Source organism: Eublepharis macularius, chromosome 7, assembly GCF_028583425.1.
Source record: "Eublepharis macularius isolate TG4126 chromosome 7, MPM_Emac_v1.0, whole genome shotgun sequence".
NCBI classification, from domain to species: domain Eukaryota; kingdom Metazoa; phylum Chordata; class Lepidosauria; order Squamata; family Eublepharidae; genus Eublepharis; species Eublepharis macularius.
This window is the reverse complement of record NC_072796.1, coordinates 91,759,011-91,777,581: the sequence shown is the minus strand read 5'-3', so window position 1 is coordinate 91,777,581 and position 18,571 is coordinate 91,759,011. Positions and strand designations below refer to the sequence as shown.

Genomic DNA, 18,571 nt, shown 5'->3' with positions numbered 1-18,571 from the left:
GATGGAAAAATAGCTGCATGCGACAGGGTTGGGGGGAGCACTCCAACACTTTGGAAAGTTCTAGAAATCTTAAACTTTTAACCTCAGCAGCTGGTCTGCACTGGCACAGTCCCATGTGTGCCTACAGAGAAGACCACTGGATGAACAACAGTTACAGGTAAGTGCAACCCTGTTTTCCACTGTTATATTCTTGAGTTCTGGGGGGGCTCCATACTGGTTGTCTTTCAATAGTAAAGCAGAATTTCAGACTAATGAAAATGGATTTTATGTGAGAAAGGAAATTTATTTTTTTGAGTGTTATAAAGATAAAAATGAAATTTTCTTAACATAAAATGTTCTTATGTTTGTGGGTTTCCACACAAATATACTTAGCACAGTATAAAATATAAATAAATGGAGGAAACCCTTCCATGAATTCAAAACAATTGCTTTTATACCAACACAATTTTATTATTATTATTCAGTCTTGCAGGAGTAGTTAGTATAGGTATTGTCCATAAATAGATGGCTGTTTTTTAAATTAAAAAAAGTTTTAGAAGACACATTCTGGTACATCCTAAATCCTATGCAGTAACATCAGTCAAATAAATGTACAAGGATCAATTAGGCACTTATAGGAAAAACAGTGCATGTGAGGAAGCGTGTGCCCCTGCAGTGCCTGAAGGCCCCTGAAGCGCTTCCTGGTGTTTGCTGGCCATTGAGGTGCAGGGAATAATCCCTTCCCTCCTTTTTTCACCTCTGGGCTGTTCACATAGGAAAAGCTCTGGATCAGCAGCTCAGATAACTTTTCAAAAAACACTTTTCACAGATGACCTGGTTTTTTTCATACCCTCTTTAACTTTTCAGTCTTGTTATGAATGCTTTTTATATTTTTGCTCCTCTTCAGTGAGAATCGTAAATGCTGAACCTTAAATCAAAGTATTGCAATGTCTATAGCCAGAATTCACCCTGATGGGAAACATGCCCTCTTTTCAACAGCTCTTTTACCAACCCCTTCATTTCACCACAGCTTGAAGGCAATGTCAAGATGTGGATGGCATTTCATTTTTTCCCATTAGATGTTCTTCTTTTGAATCCCATCGTCCAGAACTCAGGCACAATACATTAAATATGGTCTTTGTAAAAATCAAAGTGACTTTGATTTCAAAGAGCAATAGATCTTGGTTTTACTTTCTTCAAGTGATTCTTCTATAGTATAAGAAACCTAAAGGCAAATTTTCTATCTCTTATATCTGTCTTCTACCTTCTGCCATAGACAGACCAATGTTCTGAAATAGTTTAAGGTTTAGTCCTGAACCATAGATTAATTATTGTATAATGGCCGAAGAGGCCATAGTAGCATGTCAGTATTCTCACCCTTCCTTTCTGTGTATGTATTGGGTTGTTGTTTTTTAATAAAATACATTGTGTATATATAAAACCTGACATTTGGTATGCTGTTTTAAAACAAGAGTTGAACCATGAATAACAGCACAACTAAGATTCTTCTTTTTCACAATTAAGGCTGCAATTACATCATGTGTGCTGTTGAAAGAAACGTCTCTTATGTTGAGTTCACCTCATTTTTCTTGTAATATTTAGAACCATTGGCAACATCCATTGGTGACATAAATGGATCTAGAATCTTCCAGTTACTAGCAGCTAAGGCAGGGAACTGTACAATATGCAGCAATGTTAAGTTAACATGAGGTGCCTGTAATGTTTGGTCCAGTGGCCTCAGAGTAGACGCTGGCCCTTTAACAAAGGGCTGCAGTATTACAGCTCATCCCAGGCCTGACTGGACTTTCTGACCTCGTGTGTTTCCACTGTTCCCTTCACCTGTGTTCCTTTGGTGTTATTCGCCTGCCTGTTTATCAGGCTGGTAGGCTGTAATGGCACTCCCTCCTCCCTAGCTCTCTGAGACTGGACTTCTGTCCCTGCCGTCTCTTCTCTGAACCTTGCTGCTCACTGCTGCCTTGACTCTGCAGCACAGCCTTCTTAATCCTTCCCGGCTCTCTCACTCCACCTTCCACCTCTCTGTTCTCCAACGCCCACCTCCTCTCTCCTGCGCATCTTCCTTTTGAAGCTCTCGCCTCGCTGCCTCCGCCCCACCTCTCTGGTGTGGTGTCTCGTGCCAGTGCCTCACAATGCCGTTTTTAAAAGTCTGAGTCCAGCCTGCAAGAGTTCACTAAATTAGATTGTTTCTTCAATTTTTGGAGTGCCCAGTACATACAAATATATGTGTGTGAAAAGGGAGGCTTAGCAGTAGGAAACAATTAAATGTAAAATAACATCATTATTTCATCATAAATGGCTTGGGATCCCTGAATGCAGAGGAAAATTGAGGCTAGATGAATTTTTTTTACTTACTGAATGTATTCACTGCCTTTCTTGCAGAGGCTCACTTTCAGGCAAGTGAACAACAAATCTCTCTCTCTTACATTTCTGGCCAGCCCATTCTCAATAGATACAACATTCAGAATGTGTATGAGAAGAAGGATTTTCAGTTATTGGAAAAATCTGCTGCATTGTTGTGCAGAGCAGAGAGAAAGAAAAGATAAAGGATTGCTGACTCTCATGGCATCCATGTGTTACAGTGGCAACCAGCATGTAATTCTGCCCATAAGTAACTAACAGAGTAGTATGTTTCTTTCAGCCACTGTACATTGCGAGGTCCATTTTGAACACTATAAATCAATGTTCCAAATCATTTCAGACATAAAGTTACATTGATAATTTGTTTTCCTTTCCCTTATAGGTCTTGAACCTTGCTCCTAATGATGGCTTTGCTAAAGTGCATTATGGTTTCATCCTGAAAGCAGAGAACAAGATTGAAGAAAGCATTCCTTATTTGAAAGTAATATTTATATTACTTATATAATACTGAAATATAGTATGAGTTATGATGGGTCAGTCACAGCTTCTAGGAGTTCTCTCAGCCCCACGCGCCTCGCAGGGTGTTTGTTGTTGTGGCAATAATAATGACATAGTTTGTAAACCGCTCTGAATGGGTGTTAAGTCATCCCGAAGGGTGGTATATAAATTGAATGTTGTTGTTGTTGTTGTTGTTGTTACTTGGCCCCAGGGCCTGGCAGCAGCCCTGGAACAAGAGGGAGGGGCTAGAGCCCTAGCCCAGCACTCCCAGATCCCTGACCAGCATCAGATCAGGCAGTAATACTATTAATCAGTGTGAGCCCTCAGCCGAGCTGTCCATTGAGCTTGGCCCCAGGGCCTGGCAGCAGCCCTGGAACCAAAGGGAGGGGGTAGAGCCCTAGCTCAGCACTCCCAGAAACCTGACCAGATCAGGCACTGCTAATAATAATCAGTGTGAGCCCTCAGTCGAGGTGCGCACCAAGCTTGGCCCTAGGGCCTGGCAGCAGCCCTGGAACCAGAGGGGATAGAACCCTATCTCACCACACACAGAAAAAATCCCAGCTCCAATGCACTCTCCCTGTCTCTCTCCCAAAAGACTAGCAACAGCTCTCTCCCACTCCACTGCCTGCTGAAACTGAAAAGCCAGAACTTGGAGCACGCTTCCTTTTATAACCAGTGGTCTCATAGAGAAAGGCAGGAGGTCTGTGGTTGGCAGTCAGAACTGCCTAACAGGGTTTGCAGGGATGAGATTGAAGTGCCCATGGCTACAGAACACCACCCCTCCCCCTCCCTCCCCTGTGGTCTCTGGTCTTATGTAAGAAATTGTATCTAATTTGGAGCTCCACACTTGGAAGGAAGACCTGCTCATCAAGCTAAATTGGGCTTAGATTGGGGTTTCCAGGGCGACAGAAGGCGTGTAGAGAGTTCAGGCAGTCCCTGCCTCTGTTGCCAAGGGAATTAATTGAAGGTGCCTGACTGTCTGGCTTCATGAACAGCAGACGAACACAACGAACTAGGCTTGCTAGGACCACTTGTTCATCTGGAATGAGGTCTCACGAACAGCTTGTTTGCGAACCGCCGAACGGGCTGTTCGTGACTTTTTTGCATTCGTAATGCTGTTCGTGCCCATTTCTAGTTGGCACAGGCTCTGAAAAGAAAAGAAGAGAAAGAGAAAGAAAGAAAGGTCGTTTCCCCATGGTCTAAAAATAGCGTGATACTCACAGAAGGCTGCTGGCTTCCTCGCATGATTTTTGACACCATCCGTTTACAAAATGCCACCAACGTGATTTGTGGTGTTTTGTAAACATCTAGTGTCAAAAATTGTGTGAGGAAGCTGGCAGCTTTCCGTGAGTATCTCGCAGAATGGTCAGGCAGGCCGCCGAGGAGGTTGTTCCATCGGGGTCAGGGATAGTGCCATTGAAAAGGGTGAGATCAAGGGCTCAGGAGGCAGGCATTCGTGTCATGGCAGAGATGATTGCCCTGCAAGGATTCCCCCTATCCATCATGGAGGGTGTGGGCTTCCAAAGGCTGCTTCAGCACTTTGCCCCATGGTTCTCCATGCCATCACAGCGCACCATTGGGCATCAAGTCCTGCCTGCCCTCTACCAGTCTGTGCAAGACATGGTGCTCAGGGAGCTGTCAGCTGCCAAAGGCCATAAAGTGCAGGAGGGAATGTATAAGTCCAAGATCCGTATTGCAATCTTGACCAAACTTGGGTGATGGCTGGAGGAGAGCCTGCTGATCACTCCCTGTGAATATGGGCTCTCTAAGTCCAACAGGGCCATTCTGGTCCCCACGAACAATGAACATGTTCGTTAACGAGACATGTTCATTACTGTTTGCCTATTCGTGTTCAACGATAGCAACGAACTACAAACAGCGTGTTCGGTTTTTTCCCCCATTCGTGCCCATGTCTAGTGCCAACATCCTAAATATAATTTAGTGTAGACTAAAAACTAGCACACAGGCACAGTGTTTTTAATAATGTGTCTTTCTTTCTTTCTTTCTTTCTTTCTTTCTTTCTTTCTTTCTTTCTTTCTTTCTTTCTTTCTTTCTTTCTTTCTTTCTTTCTTTCTTTCTTTCTTTCTTTCTTTCTTTCTTTCTTTCTTTCTTTGTCTTTCTCTCCTTCGTTCCCTCCCTCTCTTTTCTTTTCAGGACCTGTGCCAACATCCTAAATACAATTTAGTGTTGACTTGAAACTGGCACTCAGGCACAGTGTTTTTAATAGTGTATTTCCTTCCCTCTTTCCTTCTTTCCTTCCTTCTTTAAAGTTAGTGTAAGTCCATAGCGTGTGGAAAGAATATGATTTCAAAGAATCCTGTATGTTTCTCCCTCATTTCCCTCTTGAGAGTTCCACCACCTCTTTTCCCAGAAAAAAAGCCCTGGTGAACAGGCAGCACTAGATGTGCTGCAATTTTGGTGTCATTTGGTTGAAAAAAATCATTCCTGTTCTCTCTGCAGACAGTTCCCCATAGGGAATAATGGCAGACCTGCAGGGCCGTGTTGGGGAGGGGCAGGTCTGCAAAGGAAGCCTTTCTCACTTCGTGAAAGGAAACAAGCAACAGGCCACAACATGGTATGATGGCAAATGCAGAATATTAAGCAGAAAGGTAAAAACATTTTATTGCCAATGACTGTAAGAGTAGGAAAATGAAAAGAATGCAGATAGAGGTGTTTTTTTAATGCTGGTAAGTGGCACCATTTCCCCCCAATAGGAAGCAGCAGAGAGAAGTACACCTGCACCAAAAGGCTCCTATTTTGGGGGTCTATAAAACTGAACCCCTTGGTCCAATTCACTTGAAACCTAGGGGGGGTTAGGTTAGAGGTAGGACTATGTTCTTTGCAAATTTGGTGCCATCTTATATACTAATAGTCAAGTGGCCTCGATCTTTGGATGCTTAAATCTGGAGATTGGAGCCCTGAACAGATGACAGATCTTCTTCCACACCTGAAAAACGCCACAAGTTTGCAGAAAAATCTGAAATCTAAAAAAATACATTGGTATTTTTTTAAAAAAAACCAAATGATAAAAGGAACACCTGTAGCTTTATTCAGATGCCCTTAGACCACTATAACAGTTTAGCCAGTATTTAAGGCTTGGTTTCTGTCAGAAAAAGGCAAGGAGAGGAGGCAGGGCCATTTTCTGGGCTGTTTTGGCCTTTGAGGGGGGACTCCTCGGGGCTAGGACCAAAAGCAACCATCAGGCAACTTGATACCACATGATTTGCATGACTCACTGCTTACTACAGTTCAATAACAACCAGTGTTGTGGTTAGAGCTTTATGTTGGGGAAAAAATGGGTTAAAATAGTTTAAATTCAGATTTGCAATGGATCTTGAATCAATAGAGAGTCAGATACCTGTTTGCTTTTAAAAATATTTACTTCTAAAGGAAAAAGGTACACAGGGTTCCTACAAAATAAGAAATTCTGTAAGCTACATCTTGACACTATGGAGTACAAACTTTAAAAGCATGGTTAATGGAGATTCTTCTTGTTCTTGTTCTTCTTCTTCACCTTTTGGGAAGAAAGTCACCTGACCTATTGACCAATAGTTTACAAACACACCTCAGTTTCCCAGGCTTTGAATCAGATAAGGCTATTGGCTCTGTGCCAGGTTTTCTTCCAGGTCAACACAAACAATACAAACACTAGGTAAACACATTAACCCCATAATGACTGAATGTCAGACCTTGTAACATATATTCCAACACTTCAGAGTAGGATCTGAGAGACCATGTTCACATCACCACTCTGCTGTGGAAGCTCACTGGGTATCTTTGATCCAGCGACACTCTCAGCCTCATCTACCTCTCAGGGTTGTAAAGATAATATAGAGGCAAGGAGAATGATGTAAGCTACTTTGTGTTCCCTTTGTGGAGAAAGTCAGTATATAAATGAAGTAAATTAATAAATATAGATGAAAATGGGGGGACAGATGAAAGGTAAGTTGTTTAGTGGGTTTGAAGGAGAGAAAGAAATAGGGAAAGGTGAGCATATGGAGGCTGCCAAAAGACGAAATAGAAAATAATGTGGGGAAGAGGATACAGGGAAAAATGAAGTACCTCCCCACAAGTCCTTGTACGTTCTCCACCAGGCAACTGGGCCTGGTTCAGCTGGCACTCAACTGGGCCATAGAGGAGAGGCTACTGGAGAAGAAAAGAGAAAAGTGAAGTCAGGGTGGCAGACAAAAGTGGGTTGGAGGGAGAGAAAGAAGCAGGAAAAGGAGTTAAGGCTATGGGGGGCAGGGAAGGGGAAGAGGGAAATGAGATGCCCCCTGCAAGTCCTTGTGAATCTCCTGCATGTTGTCTTTATAAACAGCTGCCCCAGACCCCCCAATAGATTCCTGATTAAAAATAATGGTCCCAAACCTTTGGAACATGAAAAACCACATGGATTTGAATCCTAAACTGGTAATGTCCTGCACAAGCAATCATGGTAAAATTTCCCCCCCAAACCCCGAATACAAAATTATAGGACATTTTTCTCATTGTACCCCCTACTTGCAAAGATTACTTAGATAAGTACATAGGATAAGAACTGTATGAATACTTTTGTTAAGGTAGTTTACACTATTTCTTGGACAGAAACATTTTCTTGCTAAGACTACTGACACTATAATCTTCTACTTTTTCTAGGAAGGTCTAGAATCAGGAGACCCCGGCACCGATGATGGCCGCTTTTACTTTCATCTGGGGGATGCCATGCAGCGAGTTGGAAACAAAGAGGTGGGGTTTGATCTGAATGAGGTTTATCTGAGAAAGAAAATAAAGGGACCTGCAGAAGGGACCTCATGATAATCAACTGAGGATTGGATGCTATACTTCGTGTCCCCTTGAACTCCTTTTTGTTTGTTGTGGAGGCGGTCATGCCTCTGTGGCGTGTTCTTCTCATACCAGATTAATGTTTTTCAAAGAGGTAAACAGTCTCTAGTGCCAGAAGGACAAGGTCTCATGAACTCATGAAGCTACTTGGTCTGTTAAAATCAGTGGCTCTCCAGTGTCTCAGGCAGAGATCTTTCCCATCGCTTACTATCTGATCCCTTTAACTGGAGTTGCACAGATTGAGCCTGGAACCTTGTGTGTGCCAAGCAAATGCTCTGCCACTGAGCCATAGCCTCTCTGTAGTGGAGGGCTGCCTCCTTGGTCTACAAAGAGGAGTGCAAATAAAACAAAGGATGGGATCCAAGCCAATAATGTAAAATTAGCTATGAATATGATCTTCTGTTTATCAGCCACTCTCTTAGTAATATTTACACTTTTTGAAAAAAAAATATGATACGGAAATGATGAAGCCAACATATGATATCTGTGGGGAAGGTATTGTGGAACCATTTTGTCCTTCGGACAATCTTTTTGAGATAGAATTGAAGTGAAGAGCAGTGCTGGGGCATGTCTTTTAAAAATACTTTCACTTGCAGGAATACAAAAACCATATGGGGAAAGTAGAAGTTATTAGCAGCAGCAGCAGCTTTTTTGAGGGGGCGGGGAATAGCCCTACTCAACATGTGCCTGTGGGGAGATTGTAGACAGCAGAGGGAAGTCTAGGTTTATTTCCTAGACCATAGACAAATGTATGTGCACTTTTTGGTTTGGTACACTAGCTCACTTTGAGTGTGAGTAAAAATGTTTATGAGGTTGAGTTTATGAGAGCTGGTTTGGTGTAGTGGTTAAGAGTGCAGGACTCTTATCTGGAGAGCCCGCTTTGATTCCCCACTCCTCCTCTTGAAGCCAGCTGGGTGACCTTGGGCTAGTCACAGCTCTCTGGAGCTCTCTCAGCCCCACCCACCTCACAGGGTGTTTTGTTGTGGGGATAATAATGACATACTTTGTAAACCACTCCGAGTAGGCATTAAGTTGTCCTGAAGGGCGGTATATAAATCAAATGTTATTATTATTTATTATTATGAAGTTTGAGTGGGAAAAAAGTGGGGTTCATGAAAAATCATCTTCTCTGGGCAAAACATACTGTTAAATTTGTCACTCATAAGTCAGTTTTTAAATTACAAAAGTGTTGCTGGATTTGCTGAAATTCACAATTTAATCAAGGAAGGAAATCAATACGTAAGCATTTGTCATCAGTCACTGACAGTGAGTCTTCATCATCAGAGGCTAAAGTGAGAAGTGAAAACTCAGCTTTTGAGTGTCTTAATGATGATACAGCATCACAAAGAGTCTCTTCATGCAGCCAACTTGCTCATAGAATAGAGTGCACTGAACTGGTAATCTTTAAAAATGAAGTGACCTGCAATGTATTGAACAGGTGGCATCAGGATGCTACACTGGTGAGACAAACTCAAATCTATTCATCAACTTTCCAGACTCTTGGCTCAGTATGGATTGTAGAAGTCAGATGAACATTTACTGCCGACCTCCCCTCCTCAAGATATATTATCCCTCAGGAGCAGCATTTCGTGGAGATCAGTAGGCTGCAGTGAGATGGGGAAGGCAGGAAAGTTCTGTCCAAGTGTTGGAAAATTTAGTCTGAACCCCTTCCCCAGTAGCTGCAATGAATTTCCCATTATGTTCTCATAATAATAGGAGAATTTGAAACAAATATTTTAAATAAGGGCACACAAAAGGATTTAATTAAGGAGGCAATACAACATAAAGGGCTGCCTTTAATAGCTGTTCAGCTGGAAGAAATTAATTGGGCATATATTCTCACATAGCACCTGACTGGAAGCAGGGAGAAATTAAATGGACATTTAGTCTCACATAGCACTCAAATGGAAGAAGTCACATTCTTAAACATTTCTTTGCAATACCACTATTAAGGTAAAGGTTACTGACTCATGGGGAATGTCGCATCATGACGTTTTCTTGGCAGACTTGTTATGGGGTGGTTTGCCATTGCCTTTCCCAGTCATCTACCCCCAGGAAACTGGGTACTCATTTTACCGACCTCAGAAGGATGGAAGGCTGAGTCAATCTTGAGCCAGCTATCTGAACCCAGCTTCTGCCAGGATCGAACTCAGGATCAAACTCAGGTCGTGAGCAGGGCTTGGCCTACAGTACTGCAGCTTACTACTCTGCGCCACAGGGCTCTTAAGGCTCTTTTTTACTGCTATTAATGCAAAGAAATAATCAAGAGTTTGCAACCAAAATGTCAATAGTCCTTGATTCCACTGTCATTCATTTCCTTTTCCCTAATGTGATGCTGAGAGGCACCATAGTACCAATGACATGGTTTTTTGGCACGCACTTCCTTCTTCTCATAGCAAAGAGCTAATCCTGGCTTTCTCTCACTTCACTAGAGTAGGAGATGCTTCAGAAAAGCTTAGAATGCATCACCTTTTTGTCTATGGGTAACAGTGAGCACCCATTTGGAAATAACCACTACCATCACTCAGAAGGGGACTTGAGACTTGGAAGGGCAGCCATGAAGGAAATAGAAAAGATCCTTAAGGATAAGGATGTGTCACTGGGATGAATATCAAGATAATTCATACTTTGGTATTCTTACTATGTATGAATATGAAAGTTGGACAATGAAGAAAGCTGTCGGGAAGAAAATTGGTTCATTTGAGATGTGTTGGAGAAGATCTTTACGGATACTGTGGATTGCCCAAGAAAAACAATTAAGTGGGTTCTAGATCAAATCAATCCTGAATTCTCCCTAGAAGCTAAAATGATGAAACTGAGGCTATCATACTTTGGTCATGAGAAGACAAGACACATTGGAAAAGACAGTAGTGCTAAGAAAAGTTGAAGGAACTTGGAAAAGAGGAAGGCCCAACAGGTGATGGATTAATTTAATAAAGGAAATCAGTTTGCAAGACCTGAGCAAGGTTGTCAACGATATGACATTTTATTGGGCATTCATTGGTAGTGTTATCATAAATTGGAAACCACTTGACAGCACATAACACACACTCCCCTCCCTCACAGGAGGAAGCTTGACTTGGAACCATTTAACAGTCCATGGAATCTGCCAACATTTGTGATTGAGCCTGCAGCAGCAATTTTTGATTACCTCCCTCCCCAAATATGGCAACTAGGCACCTGCTACCTGTTCTCAAAATTACAAAAGTGTCTGCATGCTCAGCAAGGTTAGGGACTCTTGTACTAGTTAATAAAGCTTTAATTTGTATTTTTATTTTCTTTTAGCAGAAAATTTGGAAAGTTGTTAAGTAGGGCCCATCCCTGGTATAAGGTCTGGTGTGGAACCAAGTTTCTGTAAAGCCATCATGCTTCTAATTCAAAGGCTAAAGCCTGAAGATTGTAACTTATAATGATCTATTATGAGTATGTGGAAGTGGATGCTGGGTGTAAACTTATCTAATAGCATGTTTCCTTCAAGGAGCTTGGCTAAAAAGACAGCTAAGACAGATTCCCTTGTAACTCAATGTTTTTAGAAGTTTGTGTATTGAGCCCTTTCTTTGTGTTGTAAGTATGATGTTTCACTTGCTTCTGTATGCAACCATGGAGTTCATCTTTGGTCTTTTGTGCAGTTCCACACTGGGATTGCTCATGCACAGGCCTGCCACTTCGGGGAGAATTTTCTAGCTCTTTAAAAACCCTAGCATAGGGGGTACTTCTCCCTGAGTAAACAGAAAAACCATTTCCTGCCTAAATGGTCATGTGCCCTGAGGGAAAAGCTCCCCCTTCCCTCAGTTCTTTCTTAGCCACTGCAATGAGAGGAGATTTCTTCTGGTGTTTTTACCACCATTAGTTGAGAGGCATTCTGTGAATGTCTTTATGCAGACTCTGAAGGACTTCTTCAGCTTTTCTCTCTCAGTTGTTCCATTCATGGTTCATAGAACTTTATTTCAAAAATACTCTCAGTGTAGAACCACAATGATACATACCGAGAAGCATGATCTATGTTTCCTGTGCCTTGTTGAGGCCCACAACATTATCATCTGTCGATACTGTCAGCAACTCATCCAAAGGTGAGGGATGGACAGGTGCTTCACCTTAAGGCTGTACTCTGGGAAAAGTGTTGTCAGGCTCTGATACTACAGCAGCAAAGAAATCTGTCATGAAGGAGCACCCTTGAAGGCTGTGTCTGTATCCTCAAAGGCATCAGTGTCAAGGTCAGATTTGATGGGCTATAAATTCCTCTCTCTGAAACTTCAGTTGGTTCTGAGTAGCACCTCGGAGCCACTGGCCAAAAAATCCAAGGAAACCAAGCACTTAGACATCACTCTGAGGTCACACCTCCTCAGAATTGGTCTCCAGTTGTAAAGACAACAACTACAGAAGTTGGGGATAAAGATGTTTTTCTGATTCCACCCAGAGCCTCCTCACTGCCTCTGGATTGGCCAGATCTATCAGTGCCAGAAAGTGAGGTCAAAGTTAACTTGACATCACCTGCCCATCCAACGCCTGCTAAAAGGTTGGAGACATGCTATACCCTTATTACCTCCCACCGTCTTGCCACTGCAAGTGGCTGGAACAACTGGGGAAGCACTCCTCATCAAATCTGAGACTGGCCACTTCAAATGGCAACATTAGTTACCACCTTTATAATCATCCTAGCTGGAATACCTGACACATTTGGATGATGAAGAGGTAGTCTGTCAATCAGAAATTGGATCCAAGCTGATGTCCGATCCATCAGCTAATGATGCCATCAGAAAGATTTTTGGGTCATACCGGGTTTAGCCTTGTCAGATTGTAATGATGCCATCGGAGGCATCAGCTTGATCTCACCCAACAAGAATCTCCTCCTGTTTTCTGAGCAGATGACTCAAATGGCTCAGGCATTGGAGATTGACAGTTCATCCTTGGAACTGAAGCTGAAGACCAAGATCTTGAAGCATCTGTATTTTGAATCCCCAGCAGTAGTGGCTTTTCCTATGCTTGAGGGCCTGACAGAAATTGTCAACAGTGCACAGGAGAAACCTGTGTTTATCCCATTGACATCACACAAGGTAGAATCCAAGTACAAGATCAAGCAGGACTTCTGCCTGTTTCTTGTGACCCTTCCTCCACTGTTTTTGGTCACAGGGCTGAGTCTCATTTGGCACCGAATGGGAAGGAAGGAAGGAAGGAAGGAAGGAAGGAAGGAAGGAAGGAAGGAAGGAAGCTTGACACATTAGGTAGGAGGCAGTATTCATCCACAGCAGTAAACATGTGGATTGCTATCTACCAGACCATTATGGGAGTGTATCAGCTCTACCTATGGGAAAAGCTGTCTTCCTACATTGTTACCCTTCCAGAAGAAAAGAAAGCATTGATGAAATTGCTTCAGACAAAGGCTATCAAATTTTCTAAGCAGCAAATCAATGCTGGCAGACATGCTGTAGATATTTCAGTGCATTTCATGGCCTCTCTGATCATATTTAAGAGGCCCTCATGGCTGCATTCTGTGTCACTCCCTCAGGAAACAAAGATGGAGGACATGCCCAGGTACTCTTGCAGAAAAAGAAAAACTAACAGAAAGCTAAAGTGTTGGAGGTGAAGTCAACTGACCATCAGCCATATAAGCAGTGGAACTTACTTTGACATCAGACACAGTACCTGCGTTCATACCAAGGTTCCCAAAGGTATTTCCCACCAAAATTGTTTGGGTTTTTTCAGAGATCATTCACATTAACCTTAGAACAGGAGAAGAGGAGGCCAAAGGACTCCTCAAATGGTCAACAACCTCATCACCAACCAGCAGGGTCCACAGAAACAATTTCAACTACCTATGGTGTATCCATTGCAGTCAGTCAACTTCCTTGACACACTGGCCATCCCTGCTGTTGAATAGGAGGCTATCACTTTTGACTCTTGGTTCTTAGCCATTATCAATTAAGGCTATAGGCTCAAATTGAAACATCATCCTGTTGCCTGTTGACCTCATAGTCTGTGAACAACACCCTCCCTGAACTGGGAGAAGAACTAAATGCTCTTATTGCCAAAGGAGCTGTCCACCCTATAAATAATGTTAACTTTTACATTATAGGCTCCATTTAGTTTTTTCCTTGTCCCTAAGAAGGATGGAGGCATTGGGCCTATCCTTGGTTTTGTTAAAGTGTTCTTAAAAGTTTCCAAATTCCATATGGTTACCGTTTCTGCTGTGTCCAGGGATGGCTGTGGAACGGCCCTGGATTATACCCCTCCCACACCAGAAAGAGCCTTTGTGGGCCTTGCAACTCACCCCTGTGCAGCGAGGGAAGAGGCCTTGGTTGCTTCATGCCACTGCCTGCCCCAGCCTCTGTCATCACTGGCAGCCACACCTCCTCCATTCACGGCAGGAGCTGGCCCTGGTTCAGTACCTGCAAGAAGCCCCAGCATAAGAGAGCCTCATGGCTGGCTCATGCAGTGCTCAGCCAGTGGGCTCACAGGACCTTCACAGAGTCAGAGGAACAGGGCCATGACAGCACTAGTGTCATGGGCCAGGTCAGCACAGGCAGGGTAATTTTAGTCCAGTCCAAGGTCAGTGCACGAGTTCAAAGCCAGGTGAGAGTTTCAAGTCCAAAGTCCAGAAGCCAGAAGCCAAGTCAAGAGGTCTGTAGGTCAGTTACTAGTCAGAGAAGGGCTAGCCAGAAGCAGGGTCAAGGCACAGTCCAGTGGTCACACAGCAAGGCAAGGGCAGAGCAAGGTTCAGCAGCGTGGCCGCAGTCAGAGCAGGATTCTGACATGTTACTTCCACGCCTCCTAGTTGTCTGTGGCAGGGTTTTATAGGTAGGCTGAGCTGGCAGCCAGCTGCTTGGGAGCTATCCTGTGCTTACTTCCTTATCGCTCTCCACAAGCAGTTGGTGTCTGGCTGGGAGGCGTGCACTCTGCTGCCTTTCCTACAGCTCCACCTGCTGCTTTTGCTTACTGCACTCCCTGGGTGAAGCTGGAGGTTTGGGCGTCCTTGGCAGTGATTCACCAGTGGTGGTGGAACTGGGGGGCATTGGTGATGCTGGCTCAGATGCTAACTGAGGGCTTTGGGTAACTGCTGGCTGGGCTTCACCAGTGGTGTTTTGGCTGCAGGGTGTTGGGGCTGCTGGCTCAGCTGCTGGCCATGGAGTCTAATCTGCCAGCAGCTCTTCTTCCTTATTACCAGCTTCAGCTGCATCAGGGCTGGCCTGGCTGGCTACACAAGGCTCTTCTTCCTCTGAGGAGACCTCAGCCTCACTGGGCCCCATGACAGCTAGGCTCTTTGCAGCTACAGAGAGTGCCAGCTCCAAGAACAACAGCTCACCAGCCCTCTTCACCACTGCAGCAGCTGTGGAACCAGGTGGTGGGGACGAGATGAGCTCAGATGCCCAATCAACCCACACCTGAGGTTTCCCTTGCTAGGAGCCATCAAAGGCATGGCCAAAGGGAGCCACTTATGTGGATAGTGCTATAATCCTTGACCAATGAATCAGTATATAACCTGGGTGTGGGAAAAGGGAAGTGGAGCTATGGATAGTGAGGGGCTGTAAAAGGGAAGCCTATAAGGTGACTGAGGACAAGATGTGGAGCTGCATCAAAGGCACATGCAGAGTAAGAGGGAAGCGAGACACTGTACTGCATGGTAACTGCCTGAGACAATGGTGCAAGCCACTGCAGAAATTGCTTATTGACTGGCTTCGGTATGCTCCGTAAAGATTCATAGCATACCAAAAAAGGTATTTAAACTTCCAGCCCCGTCACATATTTGACCCGGTGGAGGAGGGGATTCCCTCCTCCCCTCCCATTGGGTCAAATAATAATAATAATAATAACATTCGATTTATATACCGCCCTTCAGGACAACTTAATGCCCACTCAGAGTGGTTTACAAAGTATGTTATTATTATCCCCACAACAAAACATCCTGTGAGGTGGGTGGGGCTGAGAGAGCTCCAGAGAACTGTGACTAGCCCAAGGTCACCCAGCTGGCTTCAAGTGGAGGAGTGGGGAATCAAACCTGGCTCTCCAGATTAGAGTCCCACGCTCTTAACCACTACACCAAACTGGCTCTCAGCGGCGGGGCGAGAAGTTAAAACCTATACTTTTCTAGCCACTTGCAAGCAGCTAGAAAAGTGTAGGTTTAAAACATACCCCCCACACTTGGCCCGCTGCGGGAGGGGTCAGGGAATCCCCTTCTGCAGTGGGTGAAGGGAAACAGATGGCTGTATCCACAAGCCACTCTGAGTAGGAGGTCCAGAGAAAAACACTCAAAGCTGGGAGTGAGTCATCACTTCAAGGACTCGGCCAACGAACCGACAGGCAAGTTTCCAGCCCTACCAGGTTTTAACCAAGAAGTCATCCTTGCAAGGTAGGACACCTAGAGATTGGGTTCCCAAACAATTATTTAGGTAGCTATAGCCAAATGGGCCAAAGTACTGGATTAAGACGGAAGTCCTTAAACTCCCAAAAACACACAAGGATATAAAAGAGTTTATTATCAGAAGTACAAAAACTCGAGGCAGATTACACAATGTAAGTCAATACGATCAACAGGATGGAACATTCAATAAACAATGCAATAAGACTTTGATTGCAGAAATCTGAAACCAAGCATAAATCTGAAACAGCTGAAACAAAGCATAAGCATTAACATGACACATTAAACAATGCAGAAATTACATAGTAAGATCATACTTAAAGCAACAGACAGTACACCTATATGCAATAGTGTAGTCCACAATCACTATTCTTTAACCAAAGCAACATTCTGAACCATTTTATTACAGTATACTCCTATTACCTGTGTACAACACTCTCCTGAATTATTCAGTTTTGTTTAGTTTTAATTGGTTATTTATGAGAGTGCTTAGCTAACGGAAACTTGTCATAATATTTGGAGGGAGTGTTAATAAGATGCACAGAAGAACTGCCTGAATATTATATTTGTTATTGATTTATCCTTTTCTGCTGAAGTATAACTAATGTAAATGAGTTAACAAATTCCAATTTTCTAGGCATACAAATGGTATGAACTTGGCCACCAACGGGGTCACTTTGCATCTGTCTGGCAGCGTTCTCTGTACAATGTCAAGGGCATAAGGGCTCAACCGTGGTGGTCAGCAAAAGAAACAGGTTATACAGAACTGGTCAAGGTGAGTCATATTGTATTCCTTACTACATATCTTCATCCTAAGAAGTATATACTAAGTCTGTGATCTCATGAATCACCATGAGACTTCAGAATCAATGTGCATAAGATAGGACAGATAGGATTACATTATAAGTCTTTTCATTCCTTGTGGCTGGTACCTGGAATTAATTATGCAAAATATTCCTTATTCATTCTGGAATTACCACTGGAAGTTAAACTGATAATTGTTCAACACTTGTTCATAATTGTTTTATAACTATGTGTTGGAAGGAATGGATTGCAGAGTAGTGAACACAAAAAATTACATGTTAGCCCACTTGAGTTCATCAGATGACGATGACCATAGTAACTCAGTAATTCATACTAATTACTGGGAGGCAAACCTTAAATTACTGGATGTTGCAATTAGTGGAAACAGGCTGATCCATTTTCCCTTGTCCTCTCCTAATTCTCAGAAGCTTCAGTGGGAGGTTTAATTGCATAAGGTAGGCAACATCAGGCCAGCTGGATAAATCAAACTACAGCTGAAATAACTCCTCAGTGTTTTTATAGCTCTTGAGATAGACAAGTAAATTATTTATAATCACTACTCTTATGGTGTTCTTAAGGAACAATATTGTAAAGCATTAACTACAGGATCTGTTTCTAAGTCTTATGTTTGAAGCAAATGCAGAGCTGCTTATCAGAATGTGGATTGGTGGGATTTCCAGTTTAAATCATGAATATTTATTTCAAGGTCCTTTGGAATTTGTTTTCACTTTTTATTGTTGATGTTAGTGTACATTCAGTAAAACCCAAGATTTGTCAATGTAAAAGTGTTGCTGAAGCTTTAAAAACAAACCTCATAAATTTCTGAGTAAAATATATTTAAATATTTATGCAGCTACTGTTGCCAGAAATCTTGGTGCAATGGTTATTTGGATGGCAGCCCTCACTCACTGTCTTGTATGAAAGCTTTGTTTAAAAAAATAAGACCGTGTGAGAGTACCCGATTAAAGGCGTATTCTGTGTGTGGGAGAGTTCTTCTTGAATCCTGATGAAGATTATTTTAGTTCTTTGGAGAAGATAGAACTCATTTAATCAATCAGTCAATTTATTTTGATACAGAATCAACTTCGGAGAGTAAAAGAAGAATAGAATAAAAACAATAAAAATAAGAATTGGGAGGGCATATGCAGTGCAATGAGTACAGAACTGTGGGCCCAGGTTGTAGGGGGGACAGAGAGATGATGCCTTCCTCTGACAAGGTAGTAAGTTATTGAGGCTCAGTCAACCACTTGCATATCCCGCATGCCCAAAGGCAAAATTTGACAACTTTGTTTGTTATTTCCTGGGAAGAGTCTGCAAGAAGGTGGGATACATAAAGTTATTTAGATCTTCCTGGTAAAGATGGCAAGATTAGAACTATATAGTGAGATCGGATGTTATTGTAGAATGGGCAGTGCAGCAGAACATGTTCGATAAACTCTATTTTCCCTGTATACCATGCCCTGTATGGCCTGGAACTCATTCATAGTTGCTCTCCTCCCATATCTGCTTGGCTGTTTAAAAAACATTCATTCTTCTCCACATCATGTTCCAGTTTACCATAAATAATGGAAGAAACAGTATCTCGTATGGGCACTAAATGGGACCCTCTGCCTTCCAAGAGGGCTAATGTTCGTGTTCTATTACCAGCTCTTGCATTGTAATATACAAGAAAGGGCAACAGATACCATATGTTCCCATGCAGGAAGAGATCTTCTCCCAGGCACCAGTAACCAAACTGAA

The 18,571-nt window shown here is 42.9% G+C and overlaps 1 protein-coding gene across 3 annotated transcripts in view; it reads left to right on the top strand.

Annotated features, from left to right (window-relative positions):
* ASPH (aspartate beta-hydroxylase) overlaps positions 1-18,571 on the top strand; it is a 190,742-nt gene that overhangs the window by 148,199 nt on the left and 23,972 nt on the right. For all 3 annotated transcript variants that reach the window (XM_054984911.1, XM_054984913.1, XM_054984912.1), the window contains 3 exons: positions 2,738-2,836; positions 7,489-7,578; positions 16,665-16,802. In XM_054984911.1, the coding sequence (XP_054840886.1) occupies positions 2,738-2,836; positions 7,489-7,578; positions 16,665-16,802 (327 nt within the window). The remainder of the gene's footprint in view (positions 1-2,737; positions 2,837-7,488; positions 7,579-16,664; positions 16,803-18,571) is intronic.